Source organism: Peromyscus eremicus, chromosome 8a (genome assembly GCF_949786415.1).
Source record: "Peromyscus eremicus chromosome 8a, PerEre_H2_v1, whole genome shotgun sequence".
NCBI lineage: Eukaryota > Metazoa > Chordata > Mammalia > Rodentia > Cricetidae > Peromyscus > Peromyscus eremicus.
Window position 1 is genome coordinate 54518037 of NC_081423.1, and position 16206 is coordinate 54534242.

The 16206-nt window shown below is 44.3% G+C and overlaps 1 protein-coding gene across 1 annotated transcript in view; it reads right to left on the reverse strand.

Moving 5' to 3' along the window:
* The window catches only part of LOC131916173 (NACHT, LRR and PYD domains-containing protein 1a-like), a 56415-nt gene that overhangs the window by 16354 nt on the left and 23855 nt on the right, over positions 1–16206 (reverse strand). Inside the window, exons 3-6 of the mRNA XM_059269484.1 lie at positions 9824–11475; positions 5562–5732; positions 4567–4737; positions 2480–2569 (exon numbers count right to left, since the gene is read on the reverse strand). Of these exons, the coding sequence (XP_059125467.1) occupies positions 2480–2569; positions 4567–4737; positions 5562–5732; positions 9824–11475 (2084 nt within the window). The remainder of the gene's footprint in view (positions 1–2479; positions 2570–4566; positions 4738–5561; positions 5733–9823; positions 11476–16206) is intronic.

Sequence of the window (16206 nt, forward strand, 5' to 3'; positions counted from 1 at the left end):
AATTAGGGTTGTGTACATGATATGCCCACATAAAATCTAAGTCATTTGAACTTGAACTCAGTCCTGTGTTTCTTCTCTGGGCTGTATCTCTAAGAATGACCCCATCCTCCTGGGCGTCCATATCCCAGAACTGGGATCATCTCAACCCCTCCTTTGCTCCAGTTTGAATGTGTATCTCAGTGTTCATACATTGGTAAGTTAATCCCCAATGTCATCATGCTTATAGAATGAAGGATAAGACACTAAAAGATTATGAGTGCTCTGCTTAAACAAAGGAGTTTAAATCAACATAACAGGAATAGATTCCTGTGGCCTGACAGAACTTGTCAATAAAGCCACCTTGGGCTCTCACTCAGTCTTCCCTGTTGTACAACCAGATGGAGGGTCCATGCCCTTACCCTTCCCTGTATCCAGAACTGCATGGAATAATCTCAATACTTATGTTAAATGCCCAGTGTCAGACATTGAGTTATAGCTGCACAAAACAAACTAATAATCACTCACCCTGAATGCCAATCACCTAGACAGTACCTCCAAAATCTCTCTCCTTTCTGTTCTCTACGATCTCTCTCTACTCTCATCTTGTCTAAGGATGGAGTGAGCATTGTCATAAACCACTGCAGCATCCTCCAACAGGCATCACTGGTTTTGATCTGGTTCTTTCCAGCTCATTTTCTACATAGTAGCTGACCATAAAAAGTGGGTAGACATGCCCCCTTCATGGCCGAGGCACTGAAATGCCCTTCATTTCCTCTAGGGAGAAACAGAAGCTTCTTAGCATGGTTCGTAGTTCTTGCTGTGGCCCCTGTTCCTCTCCAGGCACGCCTATGTCAACCTTTCCTGCTCACTGACATCTAGACCAGTGGCTCTGAAATCACTATGTTAAAATGTCACCTGGACAGGCTGCTAAATCAGAAAGCTCATTAAAGAAAGCTGCCTCACTGGAGATTCTGAGTCAGCAGGGATAGAGTGGGACCCGAGAACTTGCATTTCTGTGGAGATTCCAGATGACAGTGAGGTAGAGTAGATGGTCTCATACATGGTTTCCTGTCCCTCAATGAGCCGCCCTCTCTGCTCTCTTAGAACCTCTATATCTGCCTGGAATTTTCTTTTTCTAGGCTCATTCTTCATTTCCAATCTTTGTGAATTCACCTCAGCTCACCTCAGCTTTGGATGAGGTCAGAGAGATCAACACTGTAACAATATGGTTCCCAGGTACAATTATGTGACTGTGGGGGAACAAGTGTTGTAGCTAGAGTTTTCCTGCCTGGCCCACAGTCAGGACAAATCTCTCTCACCTGCCAGTCCCATAGTCACTCAGACCTGACCAAGTAAACACAGAGACTTATATTGGTTACAAACTGTATGGCCGTGGCAGGCTTCTTGCTAACTGTTCTTACAGCTTAAATTAATCAATTTCCATTAATCTATACCTTGCCACGTGGCTCGTGGCTTACCAATATCTTCACATGCTGTTTGTCATCATGGCAGCTGGCAGTGTCTCTCTGACTCAGCCTTCCACTTCCCAGCTTTATTCTCCTCCTTGTCCCGCCTACACTTCCTGCCTAGCCAATGGCCAATCAGTGTTTTATTTATTGACTAATCAGCAACACATTTGCCATACAGAACATCCCACAGCAAAGTGTCTCCTCCCTGCTGGACTGAGATAACAAATGTTGGGCCGTGCCTGTCTTGCTCACTGATGTGCGCTCAGATCTCAAAATAGTGTATGATGCACAGTAGGTCTGCGGGAATGTCTGTTCAATGAATGGCTGACCCTCCTAAGTCTTTAGTATACCCTCCATTCAAGTGTGTCATAGCAGCTAGGAACTTGAGAACAGATGGAGTTCATGGTCATGAACTGAAATGTGCCAAAGTGGGAGAACATGGGGCTTCAGCACAGTCTCTGGAGTGGAAGATGACTTTCCTGTCCTGTGGCTTCTCCATCATACAGTGTGTGTGTGTGTGTTTGTGTGTGTGTGTGTGTGTGTGTGTGTGTGTGTACATGTGTCTGAGAATTGGAGTTGGGACAGTGATGCAAATCGTGTTTTTCTCCCCAGAGTCTTTCTGTCTGTGTCTTTCTCTCCTACTTTTGGTGACTACTTTTACTGTCTAGTGGTCTGGGTTCACTACTGGCTACTATTATCTACTCTTATCTACTATTTTATCACATTTGCTGTGCCAGAGGACTCACCACTAACTCAGCTTTTCATATAATTTTTTCCAGTGAAGAATTTAAGAAGGCATGCTATGTGATTTTATTTTTTGAACTTATACAACCATAACACACACACACACACACACACACACACACACACACACATACACTCCTACATCACTTTGATTGGTGTGGTTCCTGGTTTCTTAGTGGCTCTGCTTGTTTTTCCCACTAACTCAGGACAGTTTTCCCACCTCTCAGCTCATCAGAAGCCACATAGGGCCTGGGTTGACCAGTAGGAGTTCTGTGTCCATCCCTTACCATGTGCTGGAGATGAGCAGCTGTGGATTCTCTGCTTCCAAGGCCATGAGCTCCATCATCACCTGGTCACTGAGAGGGGCCTGGTCCAGCCTGCAAGCACAAGAGGGAGCTGTTTCTTCTGGGATCCCCCACAGGATCAAGAGGCCTCAGGGTCCACGATCCTAGACTCTTGTTTATAGTTGGAACCGTTGAGGAGCATTATTTAGGCTTATTTGTGATTCAAAACCAGGGCAAAGGATGGAGAGTAGTGGGACAAGTGGAGGAAAATGTGTCCATGACACAGTGTCAGTGGGTTTGGTCAGTGTGCAGGGAGATCTGAATCCAGGGTGAGGACCTTTGGAACTTTCCAGAGCTAAAACGAAGGTCTTGCCCTTTATGCCCCTTCTCCACAGTTCAGTCATTGGAAATAGACTGTCAGGGGAAAAGGAACATGGCAGTAGATGAGGGGATTCTGGTTGGCAAAGGGCCACACAGTATCCATCAGGATTTTCAGTGACTGGAGGTCATGGCCATATCCTCTTATGGATTTTGGCCAGCTGCTCAAATTAAACACATAGCACTGGGATGATGGGTATTCACCATGAGGGAAAGAGCCTCAACTTAAGAGCACATACTGCTCTCCCAGAGGACCTGAGTTCAATTCCCAGAAACCACATCAGGCAGCTCATATCTACCTGTAACTCCAGTTCTGGGGGATTTGACTCCTCTAGTCTCTGGGGGCACCTGCACTCACATATACCAGTTGCTCTTAACCCTCTCACAGAGGTTGCCTACAAACATTGGAAATATTGAATATTTACATTAAAATTCATAACAGTAGCAAAATTATAAAGTATTGAAATAATAATTTTATGGTTTTGGGTCACCAAAACAAGAAGAGCTGTATTAAAGTGTCACAGCATTAGGAAGGTCGAAACCACTGACATATACATTCACAATATTAACATAACAATAACAATAATAATAACAATAATAGAGTTGAAGCAGAAGGTCTAAAAGAGGGAAGTCCCAGGGTACAGGCCTGCTGGACTTCTCCTGTTGGCTGGAAGAACCAGAAGACTCTCACTACAGGGGACAGGAGCCTCTGTGGTTCTCTAGCCCATGAAGGGCCACTGGCCAGCAACCTCTGGAAGTTCACTAGAAACTGGCTGTGGGCCTGTGCTGGGGCGGTGGAGGGACAGGAGAGGAAGCTCAGAGACAGCATAAAGGGGCTGAGTGGAGGACGAGGTTCTTGAGGGCTGTAGTTTGAGGCTTCTGAGCTTGTGTGAAACTGTAGTGCAGGGGGAATGGCACCATTTCTGGTGCAGAGGACTATCTCAGGCTGCTGTAGTGAAATGTGGTGACTCTCCATGGCTCCAGCCTCTTTCTGTTCCAGAGCTTTCCTCAACTCTGCCTTTGTCTGGGCCCTGGCCATAGCTTGGCCCACCCAAGTCCTATTTCCCATTTGGGACTCAGGACCACCCCCACCCCCTGTCTCAAGCCATTCAATAAAGTGGCATTTCTCACAACATGCCATTCTCACAATACTGTTGACTCCACATCATTCAGCAGAGCTTGTCAGTACAGAGTCATGTGCTGGTGTTTGATCTATGTCTGTCTCTTTTCACACAGTTTCAGGAGGACAGAGCCACGTGTGTTTGTGATTGTATCCCTAGGGTCTGGGCCAATGCCCAGAGGGCCTGATATGAATACATGCATGCATAGATTCATGAATGAATAAATGATTGAAGTACTGTCCTGGAGTAAGGCAAACCTGGGAGTCTTTCAGGATATACAGCCTTGCTAATACATGTGATTCCACTGTGCCCGGATACCTACCTGGTATTGTCTTTGTTTTTACATATGTACATTTTGTGTCATTTCAATCCGTGAGGTAGGTATGACATTCTATTTGACAGATGAGGAAACTGAGTTTTAGAGAAGACAGTGACTTACCCAAGTCCCAGGGTATTAGTGGCACAGCTATCAGGAGCCAGGCTGACTGTGCATTATCTGTCCCTTTTCTTTTCTATGTCTTGTCATCTAGTAATGCACCTGTGTCCCTTCCTTTGCCTCCTGCTCAGAGGGAAACTCAGGTTATTACTTACCGCAGGATTCTGAGTTTGCAGTCAGGATTCCTGATCCCCTCACACAGAAGCCTTACACCATGGTCTCCCAGGTCATTCAGCTGCAGGTCTAGCTCAGCCAGGCTGGTGCTGGCCCTGAGCACTGAAGCCAGGTCTGTACAGTGGCTGGATGTGAGGCCACAGTTGACAAGCCTGCATGGGAGATGCTCACAATCAGCTTCTCCAGGGCTCACTGCTCTTGGGAACTGAGCTCAGGTCTCCCTTTGTGAGCCCTGGCTGCTGTGCTAACAGTGTTTAGCTCTCTGAATTTCCTTTTCTAGTCTGGGTGGATAATCCATGCTTCATACAGCTGAGCTGCAGGAGCAATGGAGTACAGGTTGGGGACTACTACCCTGCTGTGAATGACCATTGCAGAGCTCCACAAGGCCCAAGACAGCTCACTGGTATATTTCAAGAATCATCTGAAGTGAAATTCTCCAGCCATATAATAGGGCATGATCTAACTTGTCATGTAAAATCTTAATAAAAATGGAGTCCATAGAAACAGAGTAGATGGGGGGAATGGGAGGAGGGATGAGAGGGGGATCTGTGGTTGGTATGTAAAATGAATAAAAATAATAATAAAAAAGAAACAGAGTAGAAGACTGGTTACAACAGAAGAGAGCAGGAGGAAATGGAGAGATGCCATTCCCTGGGCCTGGAGCTTTCTCCCTTTGGGCTTCTCTTTGTCTCTGTGTTCTTCAGCTCTCCTAGTCCCTTTCTCAGGAACTTCGCTCCACTGAAGACCTCTAGGGCCTGTTGGTTCTGGGATTCCTTGATTCCATGTCAGTCTCTCATGATACCCCAAGACAGAAACCCATTTGTTTATCATAGGCAATCTGGTGTCTGTCTGAGGTATGGTCAAGACAGTTTGACAAATATTTGATGAATACCAGTCCTCATCCTAGAGTCAGGTTTTGCATTTTGTCTCCATTCCATCCATTCCTGCCTCAGGGAAGAATCGAGGCTAGACTCACCACAATGTCTTTAGATGACATCCAGGGCATCTCAGGGTTCTACAAAGTCTACACAGTGCAAAGCAGCTCATTGGATTTCCACTTAGGTCCAGCTCCTCCAGGTTTTCTGTGAACTCAAGAGTGGAGAAGAGAATCTTCCAACTGGTGTCTGTGATAGGGATCCACCTAGACCTGAAGGAGAGAGATGGGGAGGAGACAATGGGATATAACTTGTATGTGCATGGTCTTAGGTACACAGTCCTACACAGCAGATTTGATTTCTATCTGCCTGAGCACCAGGCTTCAATATGTGGTCCCCAGGATTCACCAGCTTCTACATGCTTCTTTGCTCCAACATCTGGATCTTCTCCTCTGGATGACTCCTCATCTACATCCTTATCATAGCATGTTGTGTTCTCATTTTTTATGTCTGTTTCTAATGATTCTAGATGTCCTACAGGGTATGAACTGGTGGCTGACATCTTTTATTTTTAATCTACAGTATTAATCACAAGGCCTGGCACAAAGGAGGACCTTGGTAACTCAGACAGTCTTCTTCCTTTTGATGTGAATGTACCTGCTTTCCTTTGGAACAGAATTCTAGAATCTCATGAAGGAAAACTGAAAAGGGAAGGTGGGAAGAGAGGTCAGCAGAGAAGGCTGAGCATGACTGTGGTGGGATGTTGAACATGATTATAAACACTACAGATGTGCTGGTTCACATGGTCCCTACATCTCTACAAGAAGAGAGAGAGAGAGAGAGAGAGAGAGAGAGAGAGAGAGAGAGAGAGAGAGAGAGAGAGATCAGCTCAGAGTGGTAGTGTATTCCTTTTATGTGAAAAACCAAGCACATGAAGTCAGGAAAATAATGAGTTCTAGGCCAGCCTAAGCTACAACCCTGAAGAGGCTAGGAGCAACTCCAAGCCTGGCCTGTGCAACATTCTATCCCAAACACTATAAATGGAATGCTGTTGGATGTTCTATATGGCTGATTCTATGTGTGTTGCTGATTGGTCAATAAATAAAACACTAATTGGCCATTGGCTAGGCAGGAAGTGTAGGTGGGACAAGGAGGAGAATAAAGCTGGGAAGTGGAAGGCTGAGTCAGAGAGACACTGCCAGCCGCCACGATGACAAACAGCATGTGAAGATGCTGGTAAGCCACAAGCCACGTGGCAAGGTATAGATTTATAGAAATGGATTAATTTAAGCTGTAAGAACAGTTAGCAAGAAGCCTGCCACGGCCATACAGTTTGTAACCAATATAAGTCTCTGTGTTTACTTGGTCGGGTCTGAGTGTCTGTGGGACTGGCAGGTGAGAGAGATTTGTCCTGACTGTGGGCCAGGCAGGAAAACTCTACCTACAACGGAACAAAATAATAACAAACTAAAAAAAAAAAATGCAACCCCAGAAACACTGATGAAAAGTGGCTACCTTTAACTGTAATAAAAAGTATAGGATATTTCATTCCAATTGTACAAAACCAAAGAAATGTCAAGGAAACCAAATACTAAACTTTGAAGGATGTTGCTTTTTTAAAGGCTTTATTTATTTCTTACTTTATTTGCACATTTGTATTCTTCTCTGTCTGTGTGCACTCTGTACATGCAGAAACCTGCAGAGGATAGAATCAGGGTCTTGGATCCTCTGAGACTATTGTTAAAGGTGGTTGTGAGCCATCAGTTGTGGGTGCTGGGAATGGATCCACATTCTCTACAAGACCAGCAAATGGTCTTAAACATAGAACCACTCCCCCAGCTCTCAAAGTATGATAGTTTTGACGCATGGTTAGTATTTGCACTGACTGAAAGTGGAACTTCAGAGTTTATTATTCAAAAAATAAGAGGTGCCATTAGGAGCCCCACACAGAAATTGCTCACCTTGCCATCTTTGATACCTTAAATCCCTGGGCTAGTCCTTTCCCTTCCCTTGGCTTTGGACAGTATCCACCTCTGAAGTGTTTCTCTTGTGTGCGATGGCCTCTTGCTTGTCTCCCTGCCTTGTCTGGCTGACATTTCCTCTCAACTTCCCTTCTCTCTAGCAGCTGAAGCCTCTCTTTTTCTCACAGGTTTGTCCCAGGATCCTAAGGCCACTGTCCTTTGCAAGCTAGATGGTGTTCCTGGTTTCTCTTGCTGTGGCTGGCCTGTCTCTGTACCTTCTTAGAATTCTTCTGAAGGTCCACATCAGACCACTTCTGCTTGCAACATCAGTTTCAAGATCATCCAAGGCACACTTGTATATAACTATAGACATTTAGTAACAACCTTAAATGGCTAAGAACAGAAAAATTGTCCAATTGGCCAAGATATGCTCCCTAGGGAATATCGTAATGTTATTCAGAATGTTAACTAGACCTTTAGTAACCAGAGAAGACAGTCTAAATTCATTAAGAATATAACCATGAGTATAAGACACTGTGTGGCTTAGTTATATTGTAGAAAAGTATACAGAAAAAAAGATTAATGGGTATACTCCAATTCTTTACTTTATGCTTTGTATAAAATCTAGGGTCTTGGGATTCCTAACTGTGGTGTTTTGAATGAGATGTGATCAAGAGTCATGGGTATTTGAATGCTTTGTCTTCAATTGGTGGTAGTATTTAAGAAAACTTGGGGGGTATGGCTTTGTGTAAGGAAGTATGTTACAGGAGGAAGGATTTAAGTTCCAAAGTCTTGAGTCATTCCTCATACACCCCTTCTGCTTCCTGCTTGTGGTTCAAGAACGATCTTTCAGCTAGAGCTCCAGTCACATCTGTTCCCTCTGCCAGGATGGACCCTGATCCTTCTGGAACTATGAACCCAAATAAACTCTTCTATAAGTTGCCTTGGCCATAGTGTTTTATCACAGCAACAGAAAATTAACCAACACTAGGCAATCTCTCTATCAATGAGTTCCATCCTTAGCCATTAATATTTTGAGACAGTGTCACACTATGTAGCCCAGGCTGGACTGGGACTACTGATCTTCTTGCCTCAGCCTTCTGAGTTTGGGATGACAGGTATGTACGACCAAGCTCAGTTAACCCAATTTTTAATGCTGTCCCCTCTGAGAAATGGAATTCTGGAGGATACTAATTTATTTTGTTTGAATAATTGATACATCCTCACTCTTCTACAATGAGTAGGTTTTTAATTAGGTCCTACTAGTCATATAAAATGAGTCACTGAGACAACTTCTCATTTGTGTGTGACACAGTTTGATCATGTCTGTGCTCTCTGACCCGTTTTTCTTTCTACTCTTCTTCCCCTTCCTGTTCTCTAACAGTTGCTCCACTACTTTTAAGTCATTTACTTTTCATGTGGGCTTTTGTTGTGTTGTTCAGATTGGTGTCAAAGCCAGAACTCAAGGAATCTCTGAGTTTTAGCCACCAGAATGATGGGATTTCAAATGTATGCCAGCCAAGTCCTGCTCAGCTTATCTGGGGAAAATCTTCAACGTGTAGAAACAGAAGACTCAAAGTAAAAACATCTCTTCCTCTGAGAATCTCTCCCTTTCTGGTCCACTTGAGTGAGCATTCTCGTCCCTGATACCTGGTGTGTGCCTGATCAATGCAAGAGTCACACCCTATGTAATTAGTGTACTTGACTGCCTTAGCTCCACTTTCTGACATCCTCATGGAAGCACCTGTATTTTTCCTCCTGTAATTGATTGGTAGGGCCTGCCATGAAATGAGTGCTTAATGAATATTGATGGTGTGAATCATCTAGAGGGGAAAGAGACACATCCTGATACTGAGTCACCAATACAGCACAGTGGAAGGGGAAGTCTACCTTGCTACTGGGGTTGGCATGAAAGTAGGAAGTCAGGCTGAGTGCCGGGGGCTGAATGCCTTCATGGATACAAGCTGGGTAGTGAAAACATAGGAATTCTCATACATATGATTTCTGAGGTGATGGCGCAAGACCTCATGACCAAGGTCACAGTCATGGGCAAGGAAGATGGTGCATGCAGGAGCTGAATGAGCAGTTCCTTAGAGATAACGCATGGTAAGAGAGAGGACCAGTAATTGTGGGCCATTTGAACCTTGTGAATGGTGAAGATAATTTGAATCAGAGAATGTAGGTGATCCTCACTGAGGCATAGGGAAAGATAAAGGCTCATAGCACCAACATATAGTCAGGCACACAGAGGCAAATAGAGAAAGGTGGTCAGATTCAGCAATTAGATGTCACTGGTAACCTGTATCCTGCTGCCCTGGAACCAGCTAAGAGTGTTGATGGTGCTCAGAATATGTGTGGTCATGGGAGCAGCTGGAGAGAGAGGGCTGTGTCTGAATACTCACAGTACCATCCTGGGGACCGTCAGTGTTTGTCCGTGCTGTTCACCCCCATTCAGCTGAAGCCTCTTCACATGGTGGCAGTACTTAATGCAGAAAGTGACCACCATGAGCTCCAAGTCTGTCTGGACCACCAGGTGCTTCACATTTGTCTGGAACACTGGGTGTGTCATATCTGTCGGGTCACACGCCTTTTCTTTTTGAAGATTGTGGATCACCTGTGTTAGGAGCTCTTCTTTTGGAATCTCATACAAACAATGAAACAACCCTAGAGAATAGAGATGCTGGTGCTGGGGCAATGCCCTGGCTTTATCCAGAATTTCCCATAGGGTGTTCAGAGACAAGTGGGTGGTGAAGATCTTCTCCATTTTATTCACACCTTGCTTACTCAAAAGGCCAAACAAGAAGCATATGGTGGGTGCCTCAAACAAGTCTTGCCTTCCATACACTTCTATCAGTGTTTCCACAATTCTGTAGATTTCCATATCACCACATTTCTCCTCATTATTCCCCAAGATGCAGGACATCGCTGCAAAGAACTCCTGGAGACACAAGTGGGCAAAACTGTAGCTCAAAGAGCTGGGCTGCTTTTGAAGGACACCCATCTTCAGGAAAAGGGCAATGACATCGTTAGATAACCCTTGCTCCCAGAGATCTCTCTCACTGAACAGAGTCCTTCTTTTGCAGATCCCCTCAGCAGCCAGTGAGCAGAGACCTCTGAGATGGGTTCCCAGGGCATGATCTGGAAGTGTCTGGGAAAGGTATTTTAGGCAGAGGGCTGTGGTTGTCTGTGAGGTCAGTGAGAGGTCTCTGCCCTTCTCTATCTGCTGCTTTAGGCAAGTGCAGACCAGCCAGGATACCCAGGGCACCAGACACAGTGTTGAGAGCATTGGGTTTAAGTCAATCAATCTCAAAGCTTCCATTGCTTTTCTTTTCTTTGAAAAATATTTGTTGAAATATTCCTTCCATCCAGACTCAGAGAAACCCAGGACTTCCACCCAACGTGGCTGCCGCAAGGAAGGAATGAACTTTTGTAGATCTGTGGTCCCAGCTGTGAGCAGCAAGGAAGCCCCAGGAAGTATAGATTTCCCCAGCAAACTGCCCAGAAGTCTATGCACAGGCTGTGGCTGGCTCCAGTGCAGACAGAGCTCAGTATTCTGCTCCTCCAAGACCCATGCTGGCTCATCTATGCCATCCAGGATGAAGAGCAGCTTCTTGGGCTGAGACAGAATCTTCCTGATGGGAGCTACAGGGACAGCCTGGTCTTTTGTTATGAGCTCAGCCAGACTCAGCTGTTTGCACTGGGCCAGCTCTCTGCAGCTCAAGTAGAAGACATGCTGGAAGCGATCCCTGTAGAGCTGGCCTTCCTCCCATGCTCTCCTCACCTGCCTGGCCAGTGTTGACTTCCCAATCCCAGCAGCCCCCTCTAATATGACTAGTTGAGGCTCTTCCTGCATATCTGGGCTTGGATGAAATAAGTCTTGGATCTCAATCAGATGTCCTTTCTCCTCTGCTACATATTGATGGCAGCTTTTCTTTTCCAAAGTCTTCCAGCCTCTTGGACAAGATTTTTGTAGAAGTAGTAGTTGTGTGAAATTTTGGTGCAAATCCTCTGTTTTCAATGTCTCTATAGGATAAAAGTCGTCACTTCCCTGATTCTGATGTACTTCTAGAGTGATTCCTAAATAAAGGAGAGAAAGATGAAGCAGAGGTGCACACAGTAGTTTATTCTTTCATTCCTTTTTTTCCTCCTTCTTTTCACTCAATAATTGGATAAGCTTAAGTATCTGTCCTAGCTGTACAACAGACTGCCTGTGGGCACTGGGTCATTTTGAACAGTGCAGTGCAAAGAATGTGAGCTTAGAGTTCAAGATTCTGGTTCAAGTATTCATTTATCTATAATAATGCTGTGTGACCTTCATCTATACACCAGATACTTATCAATGTCTTACTCTGTACCAGACCTGCTTTGGGGGCTGAGAATAAATGGCGAGTTCACAGACACAACTATGTCTTTGTTCAGTCTATGGTATGATCCAGTAGCTCCACTGAGCTTTGGCTTTCTCATCTGTAATTTGGGGGTTGTGGTCTATACCTGTAGGAGGCCATGGAGTACTGGGATATTATAGACAATGGAGTCAATGTCTGCTCCTGATGGATCACATTGGCCCCCACCTTTGCAGTCCTTACAACTTCATTTTATAAGTCCTGGGATTCTTAGTCTGTTGGGATGGTCTTGGGATTGGCCTTAGAGTTTATGTTCAGGACATGGACTTATTCCTGTCCCCAGGACGGGCAATCCCCGACTTATTTTGTACAGCCTTCCAGATATCATTGGTAACAATAAGCCTTGTTTGTGACTATTGTTTGGATATCTTTTGTCCTCCCTGAAACTCATGTAGAAGTTGCCAATATAGCAAGCAGTATGGGGAAAATGATCTAGGGTGAATGTTTGGAGACATGGGGGCAGGGCTGTTATTAATTGATCAATACTTTTCTTTTAGAAATGGGCAAGCTTTTTTTTTTTTTTAAAGCTGGATGGTCATAGTCTCTACTGGACTTCCTGACTCCAGAACTACAATTCAATATACATGTTCTAAACAAACATACAACAAAAACCAAAAACCACTTTGCATGGTGGTGTAGTCCTGTAATTCATCACTCAGAAGACAGGTAGGAGAATCAGGCGCTCAGTGCCAGCTTTTCCATATGGTGAGTTTGGAAACTTCCTAACCTACAGTCATCAATCAATCAATCAACCAATCAATCAATCAATTAATCAGTCAATCAGTCAGTCAATCTGTCAATCAATCAAAAAACAACAATAGGTCTGGAGAAATGGCTCAGAGGTTAAGAGCACTGGCTGTTTTTCCAAAAGTTCTGAGTTCAATTCCCAGCAACCACATGGTGGCTGAAAACCATCTGTAATGAGATCTGGTTCCCTCTTTGGGCCTGCAGGGATACACACAAACAGAGCACTGTATACACAATAAATAAATAAATCTTTAAAAAAAAAACCAATAATAACAAAAGTTACCCAGTCTCTGTTTTCTGTCCTACTAATGGAAAACACATGAACACACTTGCTCTTGATGTAACCTGCTCCGCCAGTCACCACAATCAATCTAAATGGCCGCATAATGGCACACTAGATACCTATATTATATGGGACCTTTACAACTATTGAGAGCGATCGGGGAAATGGAAAGAGACCCTATATGTAAAAGCCTTCTCTTACTTTCACTCCAAGCCTTCTCTCTGTGCCTCCTGTTCCCCAACCCAGCTCTTGCCAGCTATGAAGTCAGCACAGGATGAAACAATTTCTTTTGATTCAGCTAATGAGCCTCTACCTTGTAAACCAAAGCCAAAGCCCACAGCTTCCTCTCTTCCAGTCCCTTCAGTTTAACTTTCTCCCTCCTCAGAAACAGGTCATCCACCAACTCAACTCTCCCTGGCACCCACTTTCAACTTGCCTAATCCCCTAGTCGTCCTGCTACTCCTTCCCGCTCTACCTTGGGACCTCCTGTCCCTCCCCCATATAAACCAGCCCCAGTTCTCCCTTTGCGAGAAGTTGCTGGTGTGGATGGGTTAGTCAGAGTAAATGTACCCTTCTCATTATCTGAGCTCTCCCAAATAGAAAAAAGGATAGGGTCCTATACTGCCAATTCTTCCACTTTTACTAAAGATTTCCAGTACATTACCCAATCCTATGACCTTACCTTTCATGATATTTATATGATCCTTACCAATGATCTTCTCCCAGAAGAATGTAGGCAAGTCTGGGATCAGACTAGCGCTCATGCAAATAAACCCCATCAAATAGATAACACCTACCCACTGGGGGCTAGGGCAGTCCCAGACCAGGAGCCTGGATGGGATTACAATAACCCAGGAGACATCCTAGCTAGGAATAGATTTGTAACTTGTCTCCTAGTTGGTCTCCACAGGGCTGCCCTTAAAGCAATAAATTATTAAAAAAAAAAAAAAAGTCCAAAGGGTCATCCAGGAAAAAACTGAAAACCCATCTGAATTCCTCAACTGCTTTACAAAGGCCCTCTCACAATGTACCATCCTGTATCCTGAGACCCCATATGGAAAACTTCTCCTTAAGAAGTTAACCTTTGGGTCCCCCATTACTGTCTTTTCTCCTCACCATCTGTCACACCTTTTAACATATAAGGACCCTCAAACATTACCTCCCTCTCAAGTTCTCTCCCTTCAGGTGGCATTGGCAGAGGACACAGCCCTAACTTTTCAACCATATCCACCTCTTAACATTTCAAATCTTCTCTTCCAACCAGTCCTGGAATACTCCCCATCACACTCATACATTGAGACCCTAGGAGAGTTACTACCGTATCCAATACATATGCAGGAAGGTGCACTACCTCAGGCCACTTATACATGGTATACAGATGGCAGCATCTTCCTATATGAAGGAGTATGTGGAGTAGTATATACAATCATCTCAGACACCATAGTGGTCAAAACACAAGCTCTTCCAGCCCATACCACAAATCAGCAGGCTGATTTGATAGTTCTAACCCATGCTTGTCAACTAGGAAAGAGACAACCCCAAAAACTATATACAGAGCAGCCTGCCTCTGGTCTCAGAATATTGAGATCTTATCAACCTGTCAAGGCTCATGCCCCACCCTATCAGGTCGTACCCTACCTCTTCTCATTCTACATCTTCCCACTCACTCATATTGCTATCAATCTCTACATTTGGAGATTTAAGGTTCAGGAGACCAGTGCCCAGTAGTTCAACCAGACCTCTCATATGGTAGGGTCTGGAGACTGCTGGAAACATAATGCATATGCAGGAAAACAATCTACCTGTTATGAAGAATGGGGAATCTTTTACATTCTGATTAAGGACCCATGGCATTCCAACTGGAAAAATGGGAATCATTGGGAAACTTTACTATAGCATCTATCAAATCCACCCACCAGATATGCTCAAAATATAGAGAGCACACATTCCACTCTTTCAACCCCTAGGAATGGATAGAGTAGAAGTGGTCCAAGCTCCTCAAAGGCTCTTACATCCTTAATGTCACCTCTTTTTTGATTCCACCTCCTTGTTACATCATCTCTTGTTTCAGACCCTAACTACTGCATATCAGCTATTGAATGATGCTTAGGCTGACTATTTTGGAGAATGCTGGTTGTGTGTCCCCCCAAGGTCAAATACTCACCCACCATTTGTGGCCTCATCCATTGTCCTATTAGAGTCTCTCACCTTACCACTTGTTAATTGCTCCAAGCCAAATGTCACTACTGCCCCTTATCTCTGTTGAATTTCTCTCTTTGGCATTACAGACTGTTTTAACTCCTCAGGAACATACTTTATGGGTACTTTGGATTCTGCAGACTGCAAAAATACCATTATCCTTGGTACTATCACCCAGCCCCTATGTCCAAACATTCACAATGCCTCTATTCTCTGTGATACTCAAGTTTATCGATGCTTACCTGCTAGGTGGTCTGGGACTTGTGCCCTGGTATTCCTGTTTACTAAATTAGGGGTGGTACCTGGTGAAGAACCCTTGCCAATTCCCATCACCAAGTTCATAGCAGCAAGGCATGACAAACAAGCCATCCAAATAATACCCTTTCTAGCAGTCCTGGGCATAACTGCAGGTATAGCCACTGGAACAGCAGGACTGACTACTTCCCTAGCTATTTACCATCAGCTTTCTTCACAGTTCATCCAGGATTTCCAACAGGTATCTCAGACTATCCTTACTCTTTAGGAACAAATAGAGTCAGTGGCCACCATAGTACTACAAAACTGGAGAGGATTAGATTTATTAACAGCAGAAAGAGGTGGTCTTTGTCTCTTTCTTGGAGAAGAATGTTGTTTTTATGTCAATCAATCAGGGGTAGTGAAAGATAAGATCCAACAACTCCAAATGGATCTTCAAACTCAGAAGCAGCTTGATATCTCTAGACAGTGGGTCACTAATAGTCAGATATGGAAACTGATGCTACCCTTCTTATCCCCTCTTTTCTTCTTTTTCTTATCCCTACTAATTGTACTCTGCTTCATAAACCTCTTTGCTACTTTTCTTCAGCAACAGATCCAAAATATTTCTAACCAAACTCTGAGCCAGTTAATAATTACAGGATTACCAGCCCCTATTGACAAAGCCAGAGATCTGCAGAACCTGGTTACATCCTGAGGAAGAAGATCAAGATTGTCCCAAGAACCTCAATGCCCCAATTCAGCAGGAAGCAGTCTAATAATAACTTCACCCCCTTTCCAACCCCCAGCTGCTTATTTAAACCTCAGCTGCTTATTACCCTTTCCAACCCCCAGGTGCTTATTACCCTTTCCAATCCCGAGCTGCTTATTACTAAACAAAAAAGGGGGGAATGTAGGG